The 25,738-nt window shown below is 41.7% G+C and overlaps 1 protein-coding gene across 1 annotated transcript; it reads right to left on the bottom strand.

Moving 5' to 3' along the window:
- Positions 1-2,551: 2,551 nt before the first annotated feature.
- On the bottom strand, positions 2,552-25,338 carry cxxc4 (CXXC finger 4; the record flags this gene model as incomplete). The annotated part of the gene is made up of 2 exons (XM_080517313.1): positions 2,552-2,596; positions 24,478-25,338. 2 exons carry the CDS (start codon positions 25,336-25,338, stop codon positions 2,552-2,554), a joined length of 906 nt encoding a protein of 301 aa, XP_080373439.1.
- Positions 25,339-25,738: the final 400 nt, after the last annotated feature.

Here is a 25,738-nt window from a genome sequence, read left to right as displayed (position 1 = left end):
AACAAATACAACCTCTATAGAGGAAGGGAATTTATCGTATCAATTATGTTACTTGGCTTTGTGAATACATTTCAATGAAGATAACATATATCATATAAGCTCTTGTATTTATTGATAGATTATTTTCCTGAATCAATCTAAAAAAGCAACAGAAAAATTGAAAAAAAAAAAATCCTGACGGAACGAGGTTGCTGCAACAATATCCTGTCGATTATTTATTAATTAATTAATGTATTTATTTTTGACTCTATCATCCATTAACACAATGATTTGCCTAACTGGACAAGGGACTATAGATTTGTCATACATTTTCTACCATACGTTTTCTACCACTCTGCTAACATGCTAACAGAGACGCTACCTTCTCTGCCTCTGCCTCTCTCCGTCAAAGCAGGAAACTGAACATTACCTCTGGGGCCCCGACGACTTTAAATCCCAGTTCCAGAGCGCAGAGTGGGAGGTGAGGTGGGGGTGGGGGTAGGGGGGTGTGTGGGGGGGATTAGAGGAAGCTGTCTCTGATGTTATTTAATCTCACCGGCCAGGGAGCAAGCGAGGCAGCGCACTCTTGATGCACATTATCAACCTCTGATGACCAGCGAGTTGGGGGTGGGGGTGGGGTGGGGGGATTGGGGTCTGCAGCGGCGGTGGCGGCGCAGCTGCAGAGCACTTGAAGCCGTCTTCCTGGCCGGCTGTAACCAGTCAGCAGCTCAATTTGGGTGATGGCAAGCGTGCTCAGTCAAGGGAGAAGTCAGTCCCGGATGATTTCCTCCTTCTCCGCTCGTTCTCCTCAGCGTTGACACCCCCACCCCACCTCAGCTATCGCCCAAATGTGCCTCTGCCCCCCCCCCCCCAGCATCACTACTCCTACCTCCCCTTTCCCTGCAACTCAAAGACCAGGCAATCACTCAGTTGCTCAAGTTATCTCAGGAGCCTGTCTCGCTTCGCCCCCTCCCTCCTTCTACCCCACCCGCCATCTTCCCCTTCCTTTTTTTTTTTTTCCCGCTTCCCCACATCCCTCCACCCCGGTGCCCCCCCCCCCCCCCCCCAAGTGCATTCCAGCATGACAAACCACATGGGATTTCACTAGTCCTTTAAAGTCTGCTGCCTCTGGGAACCACTCTTCTTCATGCAACATTTTAGTATTCGAGGGAATACGTGACTAGGGAGGCAACCAATGCTGTTATATTCCTCCCGTCCTCTTCTGGTTGTTATTTCTGTTGATGCTTTACAGCAGGAAAACAACAGGAAAGTAGTGGTTATCAGGTGATCATAACTGATCACTGATACATTGGTGGATTTTTCCTCTGTATCTTAGGTTTTACCCCCACATCAAACATTTTCTGTCAAGATGTATTTTACTGAAGTCTTTTTTTTTTATTTTAACACATAAAAGCATCACAACAACAATATACAAATTCTTAGTAATCTTCAAAACCAAAACACATTTACACATGCAACAATAGGGTTTAAGACAATGAGTAACTTATTGAATAATTTTGTTTTTGGAATGTATTAGCATTACTTTGCAGGAGAAAGTCCAGACTGTCCCTTGGCTCCAGAACAACATCTGCCGTGTCAAATAGGTGTAATCTTTTGCAATTAATTCAAATTGGATTTTTCAGCGTAGCCTCATAGGTTTTAGGGGTCTGAATTGAAACCGATAAATAAAAGTGTAAGGACCTATGTGTTTTTTCTTTTTGGTAAAAACGTGGACTTGTATAATCTTTGTGAATATGACCTCCAGAGACTGAAAAGCATCTGGTGCTGTCACAATCAAGTGACGCCCAATTAGAGCTTAAGGAAGTGTATCTCGCCACACAAGACAATGTGCCCTGTTCTGCAGCGAGTCCACTCAAATGAGGAAAAACGTCAACAAGCCCGTCACAGAAGCACCGCCGCCATCTTCCACGTTGTCCTTCTCATTCAGACGTGTCGCGCTGCGAGCAACGGTCTAAACATCGACATGTAGGTTTTTTTTTTTGTTTTTTGTTGTTTTTTTGTTTTTTTTTAAATGAAGTCAAAGACAAAACTATAAAAAAAAAAAAAAGAAAAAAAAAAAGACCCAGTTTGATAAAGAAAATCCCAAAGTCAACAGAAATGAAGGGGTTGAAGAATAATCAACCAAATAGATTATTGCTCCAGAGTAAAGTGTTGTGTTTGTAATCTCATCAATCCTCGTGGCCTCTCCTGTTTGACGGATTCAGTGTGATTTTATGATTGTCTGTTGGAGTCCTTTACATAGGAGTGGCTGTAAACCTACAGCCGCAACACTGAAAACACATTCATAGACACCAAAAATATACATTATGATACTGTCAAAAGGTACAATAATTACACAGAAAAGGAAATTACAGAGTTAAAACAACACCATTATGTTTTCGTTTTATCTTTTCGTCTGTCCCCCTTTTTTTTCCCTTTCTCGTCCCCTCCAAATGTGTGTGATGCGCTGGGTTCGGTGAACCCCCGGGAGGTGCTCCTGGTAGAGAGTCCAGAGTCCCACCTGCCCTCCCGCTGCTGGACGGGGCGGCCACGGTGGCCACGGCTCGCTCTTCTAAAAGAACCACCGAAAGGCTTCGCCGTTGTTGACCGGCGTCCTCTGTGGGAGACAAAAGGTGAAGGACAGATTTCAATTTACGGGCTTCAAAGTTATTGCTGAACACATGCGGCATGCACACACATATATGCGCAGTTTGTTTTTGTTTTTTTTGTTTTTTTTTACGGATGTATTTGTTGATCATAAATGCGAGGTGTGGTGAACGACAGCGGTAAGAAACAGCGCGGGCATTAAGTAAAGTAAAAACCCAGAAGGGCACTTAAAACGGCTATAAAGCACAACCACCAAACCAAGTATTTCATCAAACAGCCAGCCAAGGTGATTACATCCACGTCCCACCCACACCCAAATAATCATTACGCTGGATGAAATATTCAATACAAATTCCCAAGAAGCAACAATGAGGCATTTAATTACTGTGAGCTCCAGCCGCAGTGAGGGGGAACAGTGCATCATTTCAATTTGAGCCTGCGCCAGCAGCCGCCCCTCCTCCTCCTCCCCAAAACCTCTATGCCAGAGTGACAGCCTCTCCTTTCCCAAACTCATTTGGAAGTCGGAGACATAAAATACTGAAGTCTCCCACCAATCCCCATGACCAATTAGCACATTTTTTTGATTTTTGAAAACATTCTTTTTTTTTGGGGGGGGGGGGGGTCTGTTGACGAGGGAAATGGTGCATAATCACAACTAAAATCACTTTAGTCTGAGAGGAGGGCAATTTGACATTTTAATACCAAGTGTCATTGGCGGTTCCTTAAAGGCATGCCGATGACTGCTTTAGTACCAGAGAGCTCCTATACTCCTACTGAGTATGCATGTTACATATTGACCACATGTAAACACTGTTTACACTGTACAGCAGGACTGTGCAACGACACAACATTATGTTGCTTTATGCGCACGCTTGTGTGTGTAGATAATTGTACTGGTTTTATTGTGTAAAAAACTCATGTTGCAGTCCTGCTGAAAAGTGAAATCGTGATCTACAAAAAAAAAAAAAAAGCATATGATTCCATTATTAGAATGAATAATTGAAAATAATCTGAAATAATGTTGAGCGTCATTTAAATCCTTGTTCAAGGAACAAACATCAATCAAAACACTGATCAGCTGTAACACGATGACCACCTGATTAGTTTTATGTAGCGTCCAATGTTTTCTCCCCCATTCACAACAAGCAGCAACGTGTAATGTATAATACACAAGTTTCTATATATAATACAAGTTTCTATGGGTATGGGCATCAGTCTGCAGCAATTTGAGCTCCAGTAGCTGCTCTGTTGAATCAGACCACATATTATATCCTTCACATGTACATCAGTGAGCCTCGTGATACTATTACTGATTCCCTTCTTTCCTTTCCTTTCCTTCGACCACTTTTGATGGATACTGACCGCTGCAGATCATCAACACCTGGCAGGAGCAGCAGTCATCATATTTAGCCAAATGCCAAACTACTTCAAATCTTCACATTTGCTCATTTCTAACTTTAGAAAACCAAAATGTTCCCCTTGCTGCCTAATACATCCCACCAGTGTAATAATACAGCGATTAAGGGTGTTATTGACTTGCTGCTGAATTGCTCATCATGTTATGGCTGATTGTCGTATTTCTCACAGGCTGTACAATTTTTTTTTCCTTCAGTATGAATTACAGCTGTGGCACTAGATTTAGGACGATAATTTAATTTATTTTTTTTACTATCACAATTACGTGATCGAGATTCATTTTTTACAATTTGTTCACAGAATTTAGAAATATAAGTTATAAACAAGTTTTACATTTCCCAGATCAGCATATCATGGAATCATCGTAATCCAATAATTTCAGTTTGTGCAGACCACTGAACAAGTGCCGGTAATGTCAACATTTACACTAATAAGTGCGTCAATCTGACAGGACAAGTTACATAACGGGGAAAACTTTTGTTTAGTCTCTGAATCCACTTTTTCAGCTCCGTAGCCGCAACAACCAAACACAAATAACAATTAATTAGAAGAAACATGAAGTGAAGAGGGGGGAAAAAACCTGCAAACACATCATCTGATAAGGCTATCAGCCACCCGTGTTTATTAAACTGATTACCTCCAACAAAAAAACAACCAACCATCACTGGGCCACCAATCACACTCCTCACAAGGTTAACAGTGGCAGATTTCCACTCATTGGATTCAACCTAATTGCTGTGCTTCTATTGAGGTTCAGGATTTTCTTCCTAGGCTGTCATAATGAATTGTTTCATTGTTGGATAATTAAAGTATTTCTTATATAAAACACAGTCAGCATAAGCTAACATATTTTACATGTAGTTATTCCCCGTCATATATGTATCCAACATTCACCATTGTCTCGCACCATATTAACCAATTACTATTATCCTTCCCAGTGAGTAATAGACCCCGAGCAGCAGGCCACCATCATCGCCAATTTAAAACCATGGATGAAATGAAACCATCATGTTGCGATGGGTCAAGATGTTCTCTCACATCTCATGTTTTCTTTTGATGGAGTGAGCTCACTGTTACATCACTGCAGCTTTGTTAATTGTGTTTTGGAGGCAGTGTGGTTTCTTTTTGAATATCTTTTTATATTTCTACTTGCTTTAACTCGTGAAAGTCTGCCGTAGTAGTCACATGTATTCCTTAAATTGGTGAAAAGCAGAGAAACCTTAGTCCAGACAGGGACACTCAGCAATATTATGGCAATAACAAAGGCCGCTTACTATCACCTAAAAAAGACCTGGAATTAAAGAGCTGATATCGCAGCTAGATTTAGAGACAGCAATTTATGTTTTTATCTTTAATGAATAATTTTTAACACTGTTTTCATGCACCTTTCTCAAAAATCTATCTGCCAAAGTCCTCACGTGCAACAAGAAATTGACCCCATGAGCTCAGTTCTCATGTCTTTGCACTGGCTCACGCTAACTCACAGAATTAACTTCAACAAACAACTGAAGGTCAACAAAGTTATGAATGGTTTGGGCGCAGCTTTACAATACTTTCCTGTTATGAACCATCCAGACCTCTCAGGTTGTCTCGTCCAGGCTGCTTTCACTTCCCAAAACAAAACCTGCATTTATTTTATGTCTGTTATAAAACAAGGCTGAACATACATCTTCTGCATTTCCCTCTCTTTTTGTTGAGGTCAATCACTTTGAGTTGCTTTGTTGCTAAAATGTGGTGTACAAATAAGGTTCCATTGGCTTGCCTCTATACATGCCTTTTGCATGTTCTGTGCAATGTTTTCGATCAGTTTTTCAAGCAATATTTTCATCTCCGTCTCTAGAATATAAAACGACATAATAATTAAAAGTGACTGCCGTACGGTTCTCAGGTTTGATTTACTTGTGATGATGATCTGGCAAGTCCACCATATAATCAGGCTTTCAAAATTATCAACTCAAATCAAAAACCTTTTCAGACAGGAATGTATGCTTTTCTTCTTCAAATTATTACACACAAAAGAAATCAACCTGATTGTGATTAAACCTGAAAGCAATAATCATGCATTTTCCGCAACTGGCCAACAAATACAGTAACAACAAAAAAAAGGATAAGCGAAAGCACATTTTCAGACTGAGTTGTATGACAGTGAGATTAGCAGTTAGTGACTCTGTTGAAGATATACACTGCATCCCTCACAATGGATCAGCCAATAGAACCGCATTAAAACTGAGCAACAGAAAAATATAAGATAATTGCAAAGTATGATGTATGGTTTTCTTATCAAATTAAAAAAGTGAAAGTGTGAAAACAAAGTCACTATACATTGCAACTGAAGCACGCAGTCTTCACGAACAAATGTTCATCAACTTTTAAAAGGAAACATGAGATGTCTGCCAATGCGACGTGACAATTCTTCCTGCAAAAGTGCATGTGTCTTATACTGTGGATGTTGTGAGCACATCAGCAGAGGAAACAGCACAACCACAGGGACACTTGCAAGCTTCAGCTCGGATCTCTCTGTCTAGAATGTGGAGCTCTGAGGCAAGGAGGAGAAAAAGGGGAGGTGAGAATGTTTATCTTGATCCATATTCTCACATTGATCAGTCCCTGGTGGAAGTGTGGCTCACCAGAGACAATAATGACCCTGATCTGGGCACTCGGCATGTCTCTGTTTTGTTAAGTTCCCACGTTATCGATCCAGTGGGGGCTCTTGAGTGCTGCTTGGATTCACTCCCAGGCCTCTTTGCCTCGGCACACTGCAGTGACCAGGCACAAAGAAGGCTCAATTAGCACCGCGCTGCGTTGTCTGTTCTCCCACCTGCACAAGCGGCTCAAAATCACTCCATCAACTCGCAGGAAGGAAGAAAAAAAAAGAAAAAAACACAAGAAAGAAGAGGAAAGACAGGCGGGAGATCCAGCGAGGGTGAGGAGAAGGTAAGGGTTAATAGTGCTACAGCAGGGACAAAGGAGCAATGCCAGGGTTTCAAGTCAAATCAAGACGCTGTGGCAGCAGCTCAGCCTCACGTCAACGCCGCTGCCTCTGCAGCAGAGCATACATAACAACCTGGCTACAACGGCACACCGAAGGAAAGACAATTTCCCGCTCCGGCAATGAATGCACACAACAGAGTATTGAGCTGAGGGAAGGAGGAGGAAGAGATTTCTCCAGACCTCAAATTAACCCCACCACACCACCGCAGCAGGCAGGGTATTCTAAGTGTCTGCTGGTGGCTTTCCATGATAACAACACAGTAAAACTGACATGCGGGGGAATAATTCTCTGCTGATTCTGGAGAGGCAGTGTGAGGTCTCTGGACACTTGTGATCCTAACCAAACCTGGCAGGTACATTTTGATGTCGAAGCCACGTCGTCAGCTGATTGAGATGAGGTGGTGGAAAGGCCAGAACGGGATGGCGAATTATAATCAAACCAAGCATGGATAAAACCGAGCCTATAAGGCTCCCGCAAGACCACATGCATAACATAAACCTCCAACCACAATCATGAAGGTCCAGGTTAAGGCCATTCCTTCCTATCTTTTTCCACACAAATAATAAAAAACGCATAAATAGTCCTCAACCCACAGCCCACCCCTGCCCTGCCCCTCCTCTCCCCCTGCAGCCTTGGCGTCACACTGAGCTGGGGCCAGAGATAAACCACTCAAGACGATGAGGATGATAATGGCAGACGCCGCAGCGCCTCAAAATTCAATCAGCGCCCGGACGTCAATGCGGATGAGTGTAAAAGTGAAATATGCTCGCCGGCGTGTGTTAAAAGACGCCACACAGGGCTCACAGAAACAACAACAGGAGATGAAGAGGACGATGAGGGGGGGAAGGAAGAGAGAGAGAGAGAGAGAGAGAGAGAGAGAGAGAGAGAGAGAGAGAGAGAAGAAGAAGGGAGGAGAAAAAAAAAAGAAAATAATGTGTCTCTGCTGCTCTGCTACCCAGCACAATCCCACTGGCATTCAGAGCAGCCCTACTTTAACCACAGACTGTGAATAAATTACCCTTTTGAACTCGGGGTGATTGCAAATGTGCCCCGGTTTCTCTTGAGACATGTCTGGCACTAACCCTCAGCTCTATGCTCCCGGCCAGCCTTGTCACCGAGGCCCAGCTCCCTCCCCTCCCTCCCGCCAACACACACTCAGTGCTCACACACAGGCATGCAATGCTCAACATCATAAAAGTTTTAATTCACCATAATTGCAAGTGGATTTTTTTTTCTTTTCTTTTTTAAAAATTCAACCAGCTACGAATTCCTCCATCGATTCCCGCTTGCATTTTCTCTCTAGGAATTCTCGGGATTGGGTTCAAACGCCGAGATAACAAAGAAAAAGATGAGAAAGTATCCCAGAAAAAATGTGTAGTGGCATAAAAATCACAGAGGAGATGGAATGGATAGAAGCAGGAAAGAGACAGAGATGTGGGAGATGGAAAGAAAAGAGAGATTTCAGGGGGAGACAGTCGCACCCGGCAGGTTGAATGGTAGCCTGTGGGAGTGTGCTGATGTGTTTCCGAATGCTCATTATAACACATGGCCCATACATTACCCTGACAATGCCCATTATTTATTAAGTTACAGACCAGCAGGCCACTTTTTATGACCACGATCCTTTGGATGCTCTGACAGGCTGCAAACAAAATACATATAAATAACCACCAGTGTCACATACTGTATACACATGCAAACTCTGCTCGACACTGCTTTAGTCGTCTGCATGTTGGCTTTCTTACAAATGTTTTTCCACATGGTATCATTACTGGAGGCTAAATTTGTGTGCACAACCGGTCAGTCAATTTGTTTTCCTTTGGCCACAAACACCATGCACGGTGCAAAAAAAAAAAAAAAAAAAAAAATCCCAAGTAAAGCCACAGCCTCTGAACTACAGTCAGAGAAGTTGAGTCTCTGATCATTTCAATATAAAACGACAGCACGCTTTGATTATTTGCAACCTGGCAGCGAGGAAGCCAAAACTACGAGGAGAAAAGAAGCGGGAAGAGGAAGGGAAGCTGTTTCATCAGAGTCAAGGAATAAGGACTTTGAGAGCCAGCCAAACATCCGGGGCTGATCTCCAGGCCGGGTGGTAACAGCAGCAGCGGCGGCGGCAGTCACGGTGGTGGTGGGGTTTTTCAGGGGTGCAGTCAGCCTTAACTGATGCGTTATATATTGCCTGTCACTTTATTCTGCAGAAATATTGGGGCGTTGCCAAGCTCAAACCTGGAAGGTATAGCAATCCATCACCTGCACCGTTACCGGTGTTGGAGGGTGGGGGGTTGAAATCTCATCTTGAAGCTTGTAGCCAATATTCTAGCCACCCAATACCGTTTATAAAAGCTCGCTCTCCAAGGCCGCCATCACGGACAGACCACTCATCTCAGCATCCACACACCACTGCCCCCAACCCTGCATCACAACACTGTAACGCAAACAGACTGCTCTCACTCAACCCGAAACCTTAAACCTTAAATAATACTGCAGTATACAAACGATAGTATTTAGCGGCATTGGTGTGGGTAATGACAAATACATATGAACTGGAATGATCAATGCATTCAGAACAAACAAAACAAAAAGATTCCCCTATACATGTTACTGGGCGTAATGTGTTTGAATACGTTGTCAGTCCAAGTTTGTGTTTGCGGCTCTAAACCGAACAGGTTCTAACGTGTATCTTCTGGCTTACCGAGCATTGTTGCTTATATTTACCAACATGTTTTCAGGTCACAGTGCACACAGATCATCATTATCATTTCATTGTCTCATGAGGATCCTTGAGACAGAAATATGGACAAATCAAGTGGCGGAGCCAAAGCTATTTATTTCCACTTATTCAGCCTCTAAATATTATCCGTGTTCAGATATCCTCCCCACTTGAATACGCTCGCAGGAAAAACACATACAAACAAAGAGGAGAAGTACACCAACAGTGTGGTGGCATTTCAATGCTGGAATACAGTTACAATCTTTTAATTCAAGGTCCAGCCTCGCACCAGGCGTCTATTTGAGCAAATCAAGCTAAGTGTATTGCGGATGTTTGTGAGTAATGAGGAATTTGGGAGTTTTTCGCTGACTAGGCACGTATGGACTGGGGGGGGGGGGCGGGGGGGGCTGTATATGATGGTGTGCTTAAGAGCTGTGCCTAGAAGAGGCGGGGTGGTCACAGGGGGGAGATTAGGCTGAGGGGCAGCGAAGGAAAACCAAATCCATCTCCATCGCAGAAACATCCTAAAGCAGATTACTTACTTCAGTGGGAGAAGAGGAGAGGGAGGAGAGAAAGAGGGGAAGAGGAGCATGAGATGGATGAGAAAGCAGAGAAGGACAGAAAGGGGGATGGGGGTGGGGGGGGGGGGGGGGGGGGGGGGGGGGGTGCAATTAGCATAGATGCAATTCTGGCACAGTCGTCTGACTTGATATTTGACCTTCTGCAAGAGTCTTGCCAAATATCGCCCGAGAAGCACAGACGGACCATATGGCAAAGTGCTGCTGGAGGCTGAGTGCAGTGTGACTCCAAGCCTCCGTATGCTAATGGGGTAATGTAATTACAGTGCAGTATTCCTGTAGGACGTATATTTTACCAGCCCTCCATAGGAGTGGATTTGCAGGGAGATGGGTACAGGCTCTGTGGCTTCCGAAAAAAAAAAAAAAAAAACAACACGTTTTTTTTTTTTTTTTTTTTTTTAATCACGCAGTCAGGGAGGCAGTGAGTGGACAGTGAAATGGAGCGGGCCTGGGCGTTCCTGAGGCGGCACGGTAATATGGCTCTTTATGATGGGTTAGTATATGATGATGGAAAAGGAAAAAAAAACAAAAAACAAAAAAAAACAACACAGTGAAAAGGGGGAATACACAATTAATCCTGTGTGCAAGAAAGCTGATGGATTTCAGTTTCTGCCGTCTGAAAACTCCCCCTGATGTCACTGATGTCACTGCAGATGTTCTCCATCAGCTGCCAACAGCACAACACGTGCTGAGTCAGTGACGTCTCTGAGAGGGTTCAAAACCACAGACTAAAGACACGCAACATGTCACGGTTTCATCTGTGGTTTGTTTTGGAAATCCAGAATATACACTCCAAAAAAAAAAGAAGATATCTAAGGTAGAGTCTAAAACTGAAAAATATATTAAAAAAAATAACATTAACATTTTTCATTTAATTATCTAAAGATGAACTCATTGATGTTTTTCAGATTATAAGACATGCTGTTGGTCTCCATAGGCAAAATAGCATAATTCGATAATTTAAAGTATGTACAGATGTATGTTTTATCCTTAAAGCTTATTTTATAATTCAAATATAGGTTAATTACAGTCAATTACAGCATAATTCAGTTTGAAAAATTGATGTGTTCATGAAATGATCCCAAAACCGTTGAATCGCGTCAACTGGAATTGCTTGTAGGTCTTCAAACATATTTTAGACATACTATATAAAACAGTGTTATCCTATCCTATAGTAAAAGCATGCTGGGAAAAGGCACCCCCCTGATCTCTCTGGGTTGAGGTTCCTCGGGGCACCCCTGCAGACCCAACCACACTTTCTATCAAATTAGGATTGAATGATTCGAAATCTGGAGGACAAATCAAACGAGGACAAATGAACCAGCAGGCAGGTGTGGCCATTCTGTGTGGAGTTACCAGGTTCTCCCTGAGTCTATATTTTAATCGGACAATCCCAAAAGTATGCTTGTGAGTTTGTTTTTTTTTCTTATTGGTGTGAGTGTGTTGGTCGCCTTATTCCGGCTGTATTTTGCCTTTTGCTCAATGTGAGCTGGGTTAGGCTGCAGCCCCTCGTGACGCTACGCACGATAAGAAGGTCGAGAAGATAGATGGCTGCATGCATGCTTGGTGTGCCATGTAAGTGCAAAATGTTATCACAATACAGATTCTTGAAGTCTTCATTTTCAACGTATTTCACTTGTTTTCCTTTCAATATGTGCTCCTGTCAATCAGCAGCAAAATACCAGATGGGAAATGTTGACTTTCAATATTTAACCAAAACCTCAATCTTTCTCTAGCCTTGACAAAGTAGACAGAAGTGCTTCTGCTGCTTTTAGCCGTGCTGTCTATGTAGACACGGTGTAAATCTAAAAACATATGAGAAGCAGTATGCACACGCCAATCTCCAGCATCAGAGATCTGATTTATATGCCCCATCACACATCATGACCCCTCCCTACAATCTCAGCGCTGAATGACGATGTCACACTTCCGAGATTGCAACAAGGACAAAATAAAGGATAATTGGACATAATTCAGACAGAAATAATGCTTCCATCAGGACATATTCGGCACAGCAAAATGGGATCATTTTGTAAAATTTGATTTTAAAATCAATAGAAAAATTTCTATATGAATAATTAATTCTTATGTTCAAAGGAAATAATCCACATGGTCACTTATGCTATACATCACATATTGAGTAATGCCACAAAGGAGGCTTGGTAGTAAAAATAATAGACATGTATCATTTTTGATAAGCTCAGATACCAGGATGACACTTTGGCAATTAGGGCTTCTTTTTTTTGTTGTTGAAATGACTCAAATGGTCATATACAATGAGCCTCAGTAGTATGGGTGATATATAGGTTAAGAAGGGAGGAACTCGGCTGTGAAAACATCACTCCGAAGTCCTAAATCTTCTATTCATCATGCAAGGAAAATCCCAACCCACACAGACGGAGGCTGCACTGAACCCAGTGGGAAGAACCCCAGGCATCACCCTCAGGTCAGAGGGCGCCATCGCAGACCAGGATCACCTACCTGCCACTAGGTACAACAATACAGGCCTCCATTTCAATCAGTTTCGCCTCCCCTTGTCCAACTAAAGCCGTTTTACACTGGACTGCTTCAGAGCTAATGCTGACTGCAAACCCTATATCGGAGACAAAGCTTTCTGCTGCAGCTGAGATTTAAAAACAAAAAACAAAAACAAAACAAAACAAAAAAACAAACCCAAAACAATACAAAGAGATACAGCATTGAGGTCAAGTGAGCTTCAAGACAGGACATCAGGGAGGTGCGAGCGGCGAGGAGGGCAGGCGTTGCAGGATGGGAGCGGGGGAGGTGGGGGAGGATGAACAGGACACGCGTTTGAGTGTGCAGATACCTGAGGGATCTAGTATGGAAATCCCCAATTTCTCAGCCAAGTTGCAGCCCTTTGAACAGCGAAAGACGTCAGCTAGCACGACGAGAAGCCATGTGGGTGTAACGAAGCGAGGGCTAAGCGAGGCAACATGCTGCCAGTTCTCTGAAATGTTAAATTGAAATGCAAAGTAGGAGCAGGCCTTCTTGTTTTGAGCAGATTTCTCAGCATCTGTGTGGGAGCCCTTAAACTTAGAAGGTCCATACGCAAAGCTCTGCATATTTACTGTAAATCAACATAATATTTAGGTTAGGATTAGGAAATACACACAGCTGAAGCTGAATCTTTAATTTCACTCAGGTAATGGGGAGTCAAACCAATCTGTTTAATGGGCAACAAATATTTCTCTTCAGTGAATGAGATTGTGAATATGCCCCAGCCCATATTCATATGCTTTTTACTTAGCTGTGAGTTTCTCTGTTTCATAACAAAAACAAAACAAAACGTATTGTAGTGATCACTTGTAACTGACTCTATTACTTCAAGCTAATGCACTTATACGATGCTTTCATTCTGTGACTCCCTGGATCAACATAAAACTTTCCAGGCAAACTTTTTTTTGTGAAAAAACAATGAACAGCTGCTTTAGAAGTATCTTTGATAAATGATCAAGAAAAATAATGTGAACTGTAGAAATTATGTGGTGAGGGGGAAATAATGATTTGAAATGATTTTACATGCACACCCAGCATCTGTTAAGAACATGGACAAGCATATTGAAGAGGTTACTGGGTCGATCGTTCTCATCTTGATGCCAAATTGATGCAAAATACAGATAAAATAGTTACAACCGGTGGCCACAGCAAGACCAAAACATCCAGTAACAGGAAAAGTTGCAATGGGGAAAACGTTGACAATTGATGTATGAAATTAGGTCATATCAGTTTTAAACTTGCTCAGACATCAATAAAGCTTCCCCTATTGATTAAATCAGGTGTTTTTAGTGCTCACAGGTGAATAAGCTACAATTTTGCGCACATGGGAGCTGATTTGGTCAGAGGCTGTATTATGTGCAAACGGACCTTCACTTTGTTTGTGCGCTCTTATTTGGTGATTTAATAAGAGTAACTGCAAATGAGAGCATTTATATTAGGGTTTCACATGCTTTAGATCCTGTTTACATTATAATATTCTATATCATGCTGACTGAAATGGACCAAAAAGAATTGTGTTAAATGTTGAGTTGGACGTGTTATTGGTTGACGTTATTAACTTTAATAAAGTTATAAATATATGTGAGTGTCAAAGAAAGCAATTTTGGTTTTGGTTAAAAAAACAGAACAAAAAGAAAAAAAACACAATCTACAAGATGATCAGTCTCAAAGTCAAAATTTGATTAGCAGCATCAAAAATATCTCTGAATAAAGTCTACAAACAAACGTCTCTCGTCACAAAAACAGAAAGATCTCTGGTATTGACTGACTTGGTTTGCACCACTGTTCCAAACAGACACAGTGATAAACAATGCAAGCTTTTTTCAAACGTTGTAAATCACATTACACGCTGTAAATGAATAAGTTAGCAAAAATTCCTCCCAGTATTTTGCACAATCTGGAAATGATATTTCATAATCATTAAAGCTAAATGAGCTAAACTAATAGTGTGTGTTATCTTATGCATCTGTCAGACGCAATCCTCAGTGCGTACCGTTGATCATACATCTGGTATTTACATATCAGTTTGCACGTGTGCGCACGCAATGTGAAGTCTGCCTCCATTTTTATATGTGCAACTCTTTTGTAGCCCAGTAGCCTCATGATTGTCTTTTCTTTTATTCTTCTTTACCTGAATCGGCTTTTATTTTGCTTAATCTGCCTGTCTTGCAGGCCTTCCTGTTCACAGGACTTGAATCAACCCATCAATGTGCAACATTCTTGCCAAAGGTCTACACAAAGCCTGGTTGATAATTGTTGATTTTAGCCATGCCCGTCACGTAGTGCTCTGTCTCGGGTCGCATAATTTCATTCTAAGGAATCATGAGCTAAAAAGATGCAAACCACTGTCTTAATGCACACGTTTATACTGTTTGACAATAGAAGGCCACTGATTTTTATTTAATTTAGCTAAGATACATACAGCACCACTGTTAGGCGAGGATTTAAAGCCTGTGTTGGAAAAATTCCCCGCCAAGTAAAAAAAGAGAGAAAACACTGATTAGAGTCATCTACTTACAGCCATAAGACTAATTTTCCCACCTGAAGCAACCTAAAACAAGGAATTACATAAGCAGGCTTCCGTTTAATGACAAAGAGAAACTTGACAAAGATTAAAACAGGGGCGATATCATTAGTGGGCAATGTAATATGCTAAAGGCACCATTTAAGAGAGGGCTAATCCAAGCGGACTCCCCCCTGTTTAGTAATTCCAGCTCAACACATGATCAGATGAGGAAACCGCTTTTCGTGTGTCAAAACACAGCTTGCACTCTGAACAGATTGAAATCATTTCTCTATCCACCAGAACGCCGTGGACAGATCTCTCAAGAACGACAACAAACTGTGAAGAGCTCAATGGTTTATCCGTCGTGGAGGACAAAGGCTCTCTCTGCTCGCAAATGAAAATATCCACCTGATGTCATCAACTGGCGCATCATAAATCCCATCCTTTGCCTGGGGACCACAGACCGACTTCACACCTCTGTGACACTCTCTAACCCCAGGGTTGGTGACAGAGAGAGAGAAAAAAAAACTTGAAATATCTTTCTGGGCTTGGTGTCAGATGCTCGCCATGAAATATTCATAATGCGAGAGCAGAGCCACAATAGAGGAGGTGGCAGCATGCGAGGATTTGACTTGCAGAAACTGAGATGCTTAAACCACGTTGACCGTTTTCCCCCCATCACAAGTTGTCACTCATAAATTCACTTTCATGTCAGTTTTTCTTGGTTGACTGGCACAAAGCCATCTGTCATTTACTGACTTTCAACTAACGGACACGGTCCCTTTACTGCGTCTGTCCAACTACAATTTTACTAAGGACGCACCAAGACCAAATGTCTTTGTGCGTTTTTCTTAGATAATGGATTTCAAATGTTCAGCTTTTAATTGAGGCAATGATGACAAACGCAAACACAAAAGTATCCAAATCACAAAAATAACACATATCTCAGCACATCGTGAAAAAAACCTAATGGGAGAATTTTCCAGTGATCATCAAAGAGTGTCACTGGCAGACGACCAGCTCTTCATCATTTTGGTAATCAGGGTGAGATTTGCCAGGGGGGGGATAGAGGAGACCGTCTCCTCCTGTGGTTGACACGTCCCCTATTCTCCTGAATTATTTTTTATTATGGGTGGATGAAATCTATCCTCCTCTTTACAGTGACGGGTGCTACTTCACCCGCTGAGGGAACAAAACACATCAAATGATTGTATTTAAAAATCCAACTGAGGCGGGCTCGCCAATTCTCACATATCTGGACTGCAATTAACACAATTAGCTGCACGATTGTGCACCACATGAGTAATCTCATGCTGAGTCACAAAGTTTGGTTAATCTTAGACTTCCAAAGAGAATTTCACATTAAAAGATTTTGTTAGTGATGGCGGTTTGGGATAGTAAAAAGCATGGTGTGATATCTTTTAGAAACAGGAATCCAGATCGATCAGTCTCTCTCTCTCTCTCTCTCTCTCTCTCTCTCTCTCTCTCTCTCGCTCTCTCTCTCTCTCTCTGACGGCCTGTGACTGTCATACCTGTTAACTAATGTTTACTTTATTAATTAATTTTGTCTTCATACATTCAATTTTAGAAATACACCTATGAATAAAACATTCCTTTTATACCCCACTGAATTTTTGATCATCATTTTGATAAAATCAAGATTAAAAAAAAAGAAAAATCTTCCTCTCTGTTTACTTTGCAAATTTCACGATGTTGGTGACAATTCAAACAAACAAACAAACAATCACCTTTTTGTGGCCTCTTTCTTTACTTTTGACTTAATTGAAACAACCAGCATGAGTCACAACAAATGCATAATTGCATTCCCATAAGTAGCTTCCAAATAACTGAATTATTTCTAATAATTGGAGCAAAATCATGTCATTATTAAATATAAAAAGGAGATATTCTGAATATATTCAATTAGCTATCAGACAACAAGATTAACGCTTGCTAAACCGTAAAATGACCATTTTCAGAGTCCGTTCCTGTAAAAGTCGCAGTCACCTCACAGTTTCCTGCAACACTTCAACAGGCAGTCAAGATGCAGCTCTACAACAACATTAATTTTAAAGTTTTGCTGGCAAGAGACCTGAAACATAAAAGTGCCACCTGCAGATTTAGAGCTCGCCTTGATCTGCAAGTAGTTGTCGACAGCCGTCTGAGTCAGGGATGCATACAAGGTGATGTTATAAACCCCGAGTGTGACCAGAAACTTGCAAGTTGCGAACATACTAATGGGCACAAACAAGGTCCGACTGTTTAAACATGTTATACATGTTAGGATTTGAGAAAACCAAAAATCCACGTGTGTGTGCGCAGAAAGTATCTCACACAATCCGAACCTTGTAGTGTGTGTTTGCAATAATATCTGTGCATTGTGTAGAGGGGTTGGAAACAGCTCAGGGTGTATGGCTGGGTCTTGAAGTGAAGCAGTGAATTGAAAACCACATAGTTTGTTCAGTGGCTGTTTTTTGTTGTATGTTTACATGTTTTCTGTTGTTGTTGTTGTTTTTTTCAAAATTACCTATTCTTCAAAGTTGAATGTAAAATTTTTCGATTTTCCAGATATTCACAAACTACACAGATGCAGAGTGGGAACAGTGACATCAAACTAGTGTACTACTAGTGTTTTATTAAAACCTGTCTAAATATTGAGCAGAATCAAGTTCAGGTATGAAGATAAGTACGCAACAGTCTTGGTGTTTTGTGTGGCCCTTCTGGAAGAATATTTGTGCAATTCTGCATTGAAATGAGGGCGCTATGTGGGTGTCGCTGGTGTTCAGGTAAAACAAGGCCAAAGAACAGCTCTACTCTGTTGAAATAAAGTTGCAAAAAACACTCTGAACATTAGTATTTTGCCAACTGTACTGCAGCACACATGCTCTTTATTGACTCCATTGTTTGACTGCCTTATTCTGACTCTCAGGGATTTCAATTTGTTAGCCTTGACTTCTTTTCTGAAAAATTACCACATGCAGCTCAACTGTAACAGCCTCCTTAAGTCATTAAATAGGTGTCAAACTACAGAAATATTGTTCTGAAATCATACATTACAATTGGAAATATTTTCTCATCTTAGCAGGCCACTGATGAGTTGGCTTTATTCCTGTTCCAAGTCCATAAACAATATTTCCCCATGAAGTTCACTCAGGTTTAAAGGACAAAGAAACAAAATAGCCTCATATATGTTGGATGGAACTGTTGAAGAAAACTGGCAGGATGGTTAAGATGTTATTCTACTTGTGCTCCTGTTGACTTACGGAGTAAAGTTCCTTTTTGTTTTTGAAGTCTACTATCTGTGTCACTCGAATAAGATTGAATGTTTTAAATAACTCGTGAACATGAGAAAGCACATATTGAGATCATTCTTTTCTTTCATGATTCCCCTGATTGTATCCTGCATTGCATGACCATGCTATGGCCATGTGTTTTTATTGACCTTTCCACTGTCTTCAGTTATGCATTGACGGAGAACCTCATTTCATGTGGTGACAAGTCCTGTACTGACTGATATCCTGCAAACGTAGTGACATTTTGGACTGTCATTTTGAACAAAGTTTACCTTACTATATATAATTCTAATGTATTCAAGTATTTACTTGCTGTATAGTTGGCGTCTCACAGTGTCTCTGAGCACCACATAATGACTGAGTCTGTTCAGAAAGGTTTTGACTCTGTTAATTTCTGTTTGCCAGAATGCCAACGTGAATAAATTCTTTAAGACACAGTGAAGATGAATTTAGTCCAATTTGGTAACAGCTCATTGGCGATTTGAGAAGCCAGCTGGTCAGGAACAATACTACTGATTTCACGATAATTAATTCTCTCACTTCAGATCGGCCGCATTGTACTGTCCGAAGGCCTTTTTGAATAGCGATACGACAGTGAAACTGTTCCATTACAGCCAAAACATGAAATAGAGGAGCCAAAATAAGTCAGGAACTCAGCATCACAACAACACCTTGTTGCAATAGGTTACTCTGGGCTCAGAGCAATCCCCTGATGCAATTACCGAAGACTTTTCTCTCACACTTTTTCATACGGGCTTCCAGTAATGACGAGATACCTTTTAACTTCTCAGCCAGAGTCAGCATCAATAATTTATTCTCATCTGTTTAAAATTTAAAGTGCCACACATTAACGTCCTCCCGCACCTGCTCTTTCACGCTGTCCACCCTCCACTGGGCTGCTTTCTACCCCCATCTCTCTCTCTCTCTCTCTCTCTCTTCCTCTCTCTCTCTCTCTCCCTTCTCGCGCTATAATAAAGACAATGACAATGAGTTCTCTTTTACCACCGAGCCAGGGATGTTAAATCAAACAGGGGCGGAGGAGGCGACAGACCACATAATGTAAGGGCATCGTCCGGACGCCTCCAATTACGCTTTGGCCTTAATTGGCGGCGGTGGCGAACACGATGAATTCTTTAACAGTGCCGTGCAGTTGTGGCTTTCCGAGTACACAGGAAAGGCCTAAGGAGGGCAGCTACTCAGTGCAAATGGAAGCTGACAGAAAATCCACATGGCACGACCAATCTAGGGGAAAAAGGGCATGACAATGACTAAGGGGGCCCAAGCGCTTAAGTAGCTGAGGGTAGCTTGCAGGGAAGATGTGTATAATTAAGCGGTCTGCATCGTGGTTCAGATGGCAAAATCCCATTGTCTTGACAGGAGCTTACTGTTGCCCTTTAGGTTGAGATGCGTAGCCTCATTTTTCTTTTTTTTTCACACTCACCCAGACCTCTGTGACCAAATTAATCTGCAGTTTTAAAGCTTGAATAAATCCAGTAAGTTAGAGATCTGCAGATCTAAAGGCTGTGCGTCCCTCGGGTTTTTCCTTCCCAGATTTTTCTTTTTTTTAAATTTCTTTACCCCCTCTTCTTTGCCCATGGAGATTGACTGGGAGCACTCAGTGTTATCTCCGGGGAAGCAAAGGTTGGGGGGATGGGGTGAAGGCCACAGATTTGTCCTTATCTATTCTCAGCACACCTAAAACAAATTAGACCTGGCTGCCGTTGCTTATTTGGCTCCCGCGCTCTCATTAAGGGGCTGAATCCAAGCTATTTTCCTCAAGGTCCTGCTTCCTACCATTTTGGCCCTTGTCTTTTATCACAATAGCAAAGGTTTCTAGGCAGCCATGCAACCTTTTCATCTCACCCATTTCATGTAGTCATATCAACACTGCACAAAGAGCAGCGAGACGCAGGAGGAGAGAGAGAATATCTCCTCACTCTGCCATGCTGTTTTTCTGCACATGACGTGATCCTGGCCTTTGACATTTGTTAATTAAAAAAAACATCTTTAGAACTGGGATTTTGGTTTATGCTTTGTCCGGTTTTATTAAATCCATATACCAAAATTCAATTAGTTACCTCTTTAAATGTTTTATTTATATATTTGTATTTACCTCTGTCTTTGGAATATTAAAAAAAAAATATCTTGAAAAAATAAACTGAGATTGTCTTTTTATGCATCCAATAACTTAGTAAACAGTCTCTTTAAATTATCAGCATGCAGATTTCTATAAACAATTGATTATTGACAAATATGTTGTAGAATTGGATGCAACTCATTAAAACCAAGTGCATCTGAGGTGTAATTTTCTGTCAAATCTGGTCAAACTGCTCAGATTTTTAAATGGAAAATTGCAGTTTGTTGAATTAAATGAAGTATCTGAGTCCAAAAGCCACTTACTCTTCCAATACACTACACTTTGTTGTCCTATAATTGGTTTAGTGTCTATCATATATAGTACAATTATTCATAAATTGGAAAACATATGGGCTGTATACTGTATGTTGAGATCCCAATGAAAACTCTAGCATACATGTATTTCATAGCGATGAAAATAGAATTATTAACAACAATAAACAACCACTGAGTCACTTGTTGAATCCTAAGCACAGTAGTCAGAGAAACATTGATTCTCCACCAGGACGCCTTCAAGTTCAAAGTGATAAACCTTAAGAAAGACAAATATTTCCTTACAGAGATCAGTTAAATTTGTAAAAGTCCTCTGAGATTCACCACAAGACTGTGACGTATGATAAAGGATCTGGAGATATTGCTTCAATAAGGGATCATGAGCACAACAACTGCAAAACACTGCTTTAGAAAACGATGAGCGCATACGAATGACCTCGCGAGCAGATTGTCGTCTGACTGACTCCAAATTTATATGATTGCTAAGGATGAAGGCTGGGGCCCTTGTCGCCAGCCTCTTTGCAGAAATAAAAGTTAATGTGAAGTAAACCGGTGAGGTAAACAGAGGAGAAGACACAGCTTGCCCACACACGAGCGTAACATTTGAAAGTTAATGAAGGACCTTTGAGCCATCTGAGCTCAAGCTATGCAAAGGTAACTGCTCGGGAAATGTTAGGTTAGAGGAGATTCATCTGCCAGACTAATCCATCCTGGAGCCTGCAAGCAGCACAGAGACGAAGCAGAGAGAAAGAGAGAGAGAGAGAGAGAGAGCGAGAGAGCGAGAGAGAGCAGAATCTGCTGCAGAACAGCACAGCAGTGACACAGGGCAATTCTCTAGGGCCTTGCATTAGCGCGCTAAATTAAAGGGGGTATTAGATTAAATTGGCTCTCCGATTTCAGGGGTGTGAGTAAAATTCTGATTTGCATTTTCCACCGCTGCTTAAGATATAATTAGTTCAGGGTGATTCCCATGTGGAAAACACTGACAGCCAAATCTAACTGGCTGCCAGTAGCTTATCATCTCTTCCAAGGCGAAAGGTACGCTCGGCTCATGTTTGGTGTGTGCGTTTGTTTGCGACTGTGTAGAGAGAGGCTGGATGTGTGTGCCACTAGAAGTTTCTGTGCGTTTTGTGTACGTGCGGTAGAAAATGTGACAGAGCATGCACACATGCTACTGTTCACATGTGCATTTCCATGGATGCTGTAGTTTCCCATACAAACTGAACGGCTGCAACTCAACTTCTCACTGTTTGCAACCGAGCGAACGCTCACGCGACCAAACAAGGTGAAAATAGGTTTATTCACATTTAGACGTTTCCAAAGCCAGTCCACAATGTCACACCTTTTAGATACCTTTAAACTCAATGCCATTTCCGTAGACGAAGGCGCACCTGTAATTATAGATGCAGAGTCAAAAATACCAATTACTGCTGGAGAAGTCCATACTATGAATTACTGAAGTCAGTCAAGGAGCTTTTTAAAGCATGTGCGGATTTGTTTGGGGGCTTCACACCCTTGGTAATTCTAACGTTCTCTTTAAATAGTTGTTTTCCAAAAGCAAGTCTAACCATGGCTTATGAATGTGAGTCCAGCTTCCTGGACACCTGTTAGAAACACCTGTCAGTACACGATATATGGAATCAGCACAGAACTCTTCTATGGTATTGACACTCAGTCTATAACCAACAACCCTTTGATGACTTGATAACTCAAAGAACACTTAATGTCTCCAATTGTTATAGATTGGAAAAGACGTGCTGTTGCACACCGTGTGACATTTGATGTAACAGATATCCAAATTCAAAATGTAATCATATCAAATTGCAAATATCCTATAAGGTTGATTTTTTTTTTAACAAGGATTTTAAAAGAAGAGGGGAAAAACAACAACACATCTGCCACAGTGGTGACAATCTGTTTGTTCCAAAGCAAATCTATCTGGTTCGGCCATATTTGGGGATTTTTATGTTCACTTCTGCTTTTAACAATTTTTGTTTACAATTCTTTTCAGACGACAGTTTGACACTATTTTGTGTGCATATAACTTACTTACAGCATATTTAATCTGAGGAATACAATTATTTGATGGACTTATTTAGAAAGCTTTTATCTGTGATGTTTGAAGGGTTTTTTGAAAACAAGCCAGTAACATTTCATGATGCTTATTTCAGGTGCAAAGTTAAAATCATCCAAAAGCGAATACAATTTCAATCATGGACATCAGGTACGAACGACAAGCAGTCAAACTATCAGAAAGCCTCAATATAATACTTTATTTCTGATGTTATGTCACACTGACCTCATTGACAAGTCATGACCAAAAGAAAGAAAGCGCCATTACACTGTGGATCCAAAGAAGATTTCTCCAAAATGAATGTATAAAGGATCATTTAATGAAGTAATGTACCATGGAATACACTAAAGAAAAATGAAGAAAGCTAATAGTTTGAAGTAAAATCATTTTACCAGAGGTAGGTTAGATCATTTAACCTCATTTTCCTCCTGGCGTAATCACCTAATTAATAACCGAATGATTCAAGCCTCAGGTTGCATGTGTGGTAAACTCACCTGAACAAGCTGATGTTAAGTCATTATGTGAGTTCAACAAGTGAGTGTACTGTGCACCACATTTCCAATTCAACATTCATATTATACTTTGCCCTTGATAACCAAATGTCAGCTGGAAAATAAATCAATCAAAATGATCCTTTTAAAACAATTCTGCCCTCTGATTGTGTCCTAATGAAGCCTCCTGCTACTTGTCAGATAAGCCCCTGCTTAAAATGCTTGCCTCTATTCTAAGTGATGCAGACTTTCAGCCTCTGCATCCTTCTTGATATGCATCATGCCCCAGATTGATCCATAATTACCCATAATGACACAAATCTGATATAAAATGACTTTATCTCCATCCTACTGTATATGCACAATCAATTCATACAGGATCAGTGGGAAGCAATCAGGCTGGGTGCCCCTCCCCACGTGAAACTTTGGGGGGATGTTTTGAGAAACGCCATCAGCGGCTCTGCCATCACTCTCGCCATCTCTTGGTGGTCGGAGGCTGAGGCTTTGTGGGATATTGATTCTCCCCATCCAGAGACGGTTTCCATAATTGGTTAAAATGACCGGGTGCAGAGAGAGATGGCTCTCTGCTGAAAACCATTTCCCAGCCCTGCTTGGAGCTGAGCCAAGCTCAGGGTTGTTCGGATGCGTTCCAGCCCCAGCCTGACTGGCAGCAATTAGGGGTGTCTGAGCCAAGCTCAGCTTGCGCTCCGCACAAACACCCCTAATTACTGCCAATTAGGCTAGGCGGGTAGGCAGATTTGAGAAACCGGGGGGATGTTCAGGCATGGGTGGGCATGGAAACAATTTTCAAGGGCTTAGAACGTGACTGGATGAAAAGGTTAATGCTTTGGAGTGCAAGGGGATAATAACAAAAGAAGGGGAAGCAGAGCCCCGGCTCTCACCTCCAGCGATGAGCCTGGCTTCTTCTTCAGCTCCTCGCATTTCCTAAATTTGCAGATCTGGTGGCCCGTTTTGCGGTTCCGACAACTGCTGCAGACACCACAGTTGATTAGCCGCCTGCAGGGTGCACAGACCCCACACCTTTTCCTTTTCTTCTTCGCTGGGTTTCCACTGGATGCTGAGGAATTATTCTGTGGGCAGTCTGCCAGATTGGCAATTTGAAACGCACTGTCTGTAACGGCTGCTGAGGCTGCGGGGGAGTGAAGGGCTGTCATGACGATGACCCCGGGAGGTAATGAGATGCCCCCTAAAGCCGGAATAGCGGAAAAAGTTCCAACGCGTTCTGGGAGATTCATTATCTCTGCTTCAGCAGCGCCGCATTTCAGCTTGTTCATGCATTCTCCTGCTAAAGGTCTGCAGTGTTCGGGGGATAAGGTAGAGAGGAAATTATTATTTGCCATTTGCAGCGTCTCTGGCGGCACGCCAGGCTTCCCCGGCCTCTGGGAGTCATTTCTATGCATGCTGGTCCTATTAGGGTTTATTGCCGCTGATTTCCTTCCCCAGAGCATGGCGTTATCACAGTTCCAAGGGGACATACCAATTCTAGCACTGGGAAAAATGGGCGTCGTGATGCGGGCAATCTTAGCAGTCTGAGGAAATGCCCCATTGGTTTTATAAAAGTTTGCAAAAGACCTGTACCTTTCCATTTCTGCGTTATAATCCAAAAGCTGGCTTAATCCACCATCCTGAAGATTCTGGAGATTCTGAAGATTCTGAAGATTCTGAAGATTATCCTTTTGTAAGAGGGACACATCTGCATTCTGTCCGTTTTCGATGCAAAGCGCATTGTTTATGTTAGACATGGCTGAAGGATGGCTGTCAGTGTTCAGGAGAAGAGCGTGAGGTTACAGCGGCCTTTGTGAAACTGAAGCTGGTTACGAGCAACGAGGCACCATCCTGGTTTATCTTCCCCAGTGCTGAAAGTAAACAAAACAAAAACAAATGAAAAAAAAATAAAGGAGAAAAAAAAACAACAGTTACACATATGATAGGGAAATGTTTTCATTCTAATCAGTTTTCATTTCTCTCACTCCATATTATTTCTGAAGATAACAGCTGAACACGTGAAAGCACATTGTTTACGCTCTGACGTTTTATAATGGAACTATCACAAAGCGTCAGAGCTGATCTTCATCTGGTGACAAACACCATGATGGCTTTGACAGACCAACGTTATGATAATAGGAGGAAGAATTAATATTC

The sequence above is a fragment of the Blennius ocellaris genome (assembly GCF_963422515.1).
Source record: "Blennius ocellaris genome assembly, chromosome: 3".
Taxonomy (NCBI): Eukaryota; Metazoa; Chordata; class Actinopteri; order Blenniiformes; family Blenniidae; genus Blennius; species Blennius ocellaris.
The sequence above is the reverse complement of the archived record's forward strand: the minus strand, read 5'-3'. Positions and strand labels throughout refer to the sequence as shown.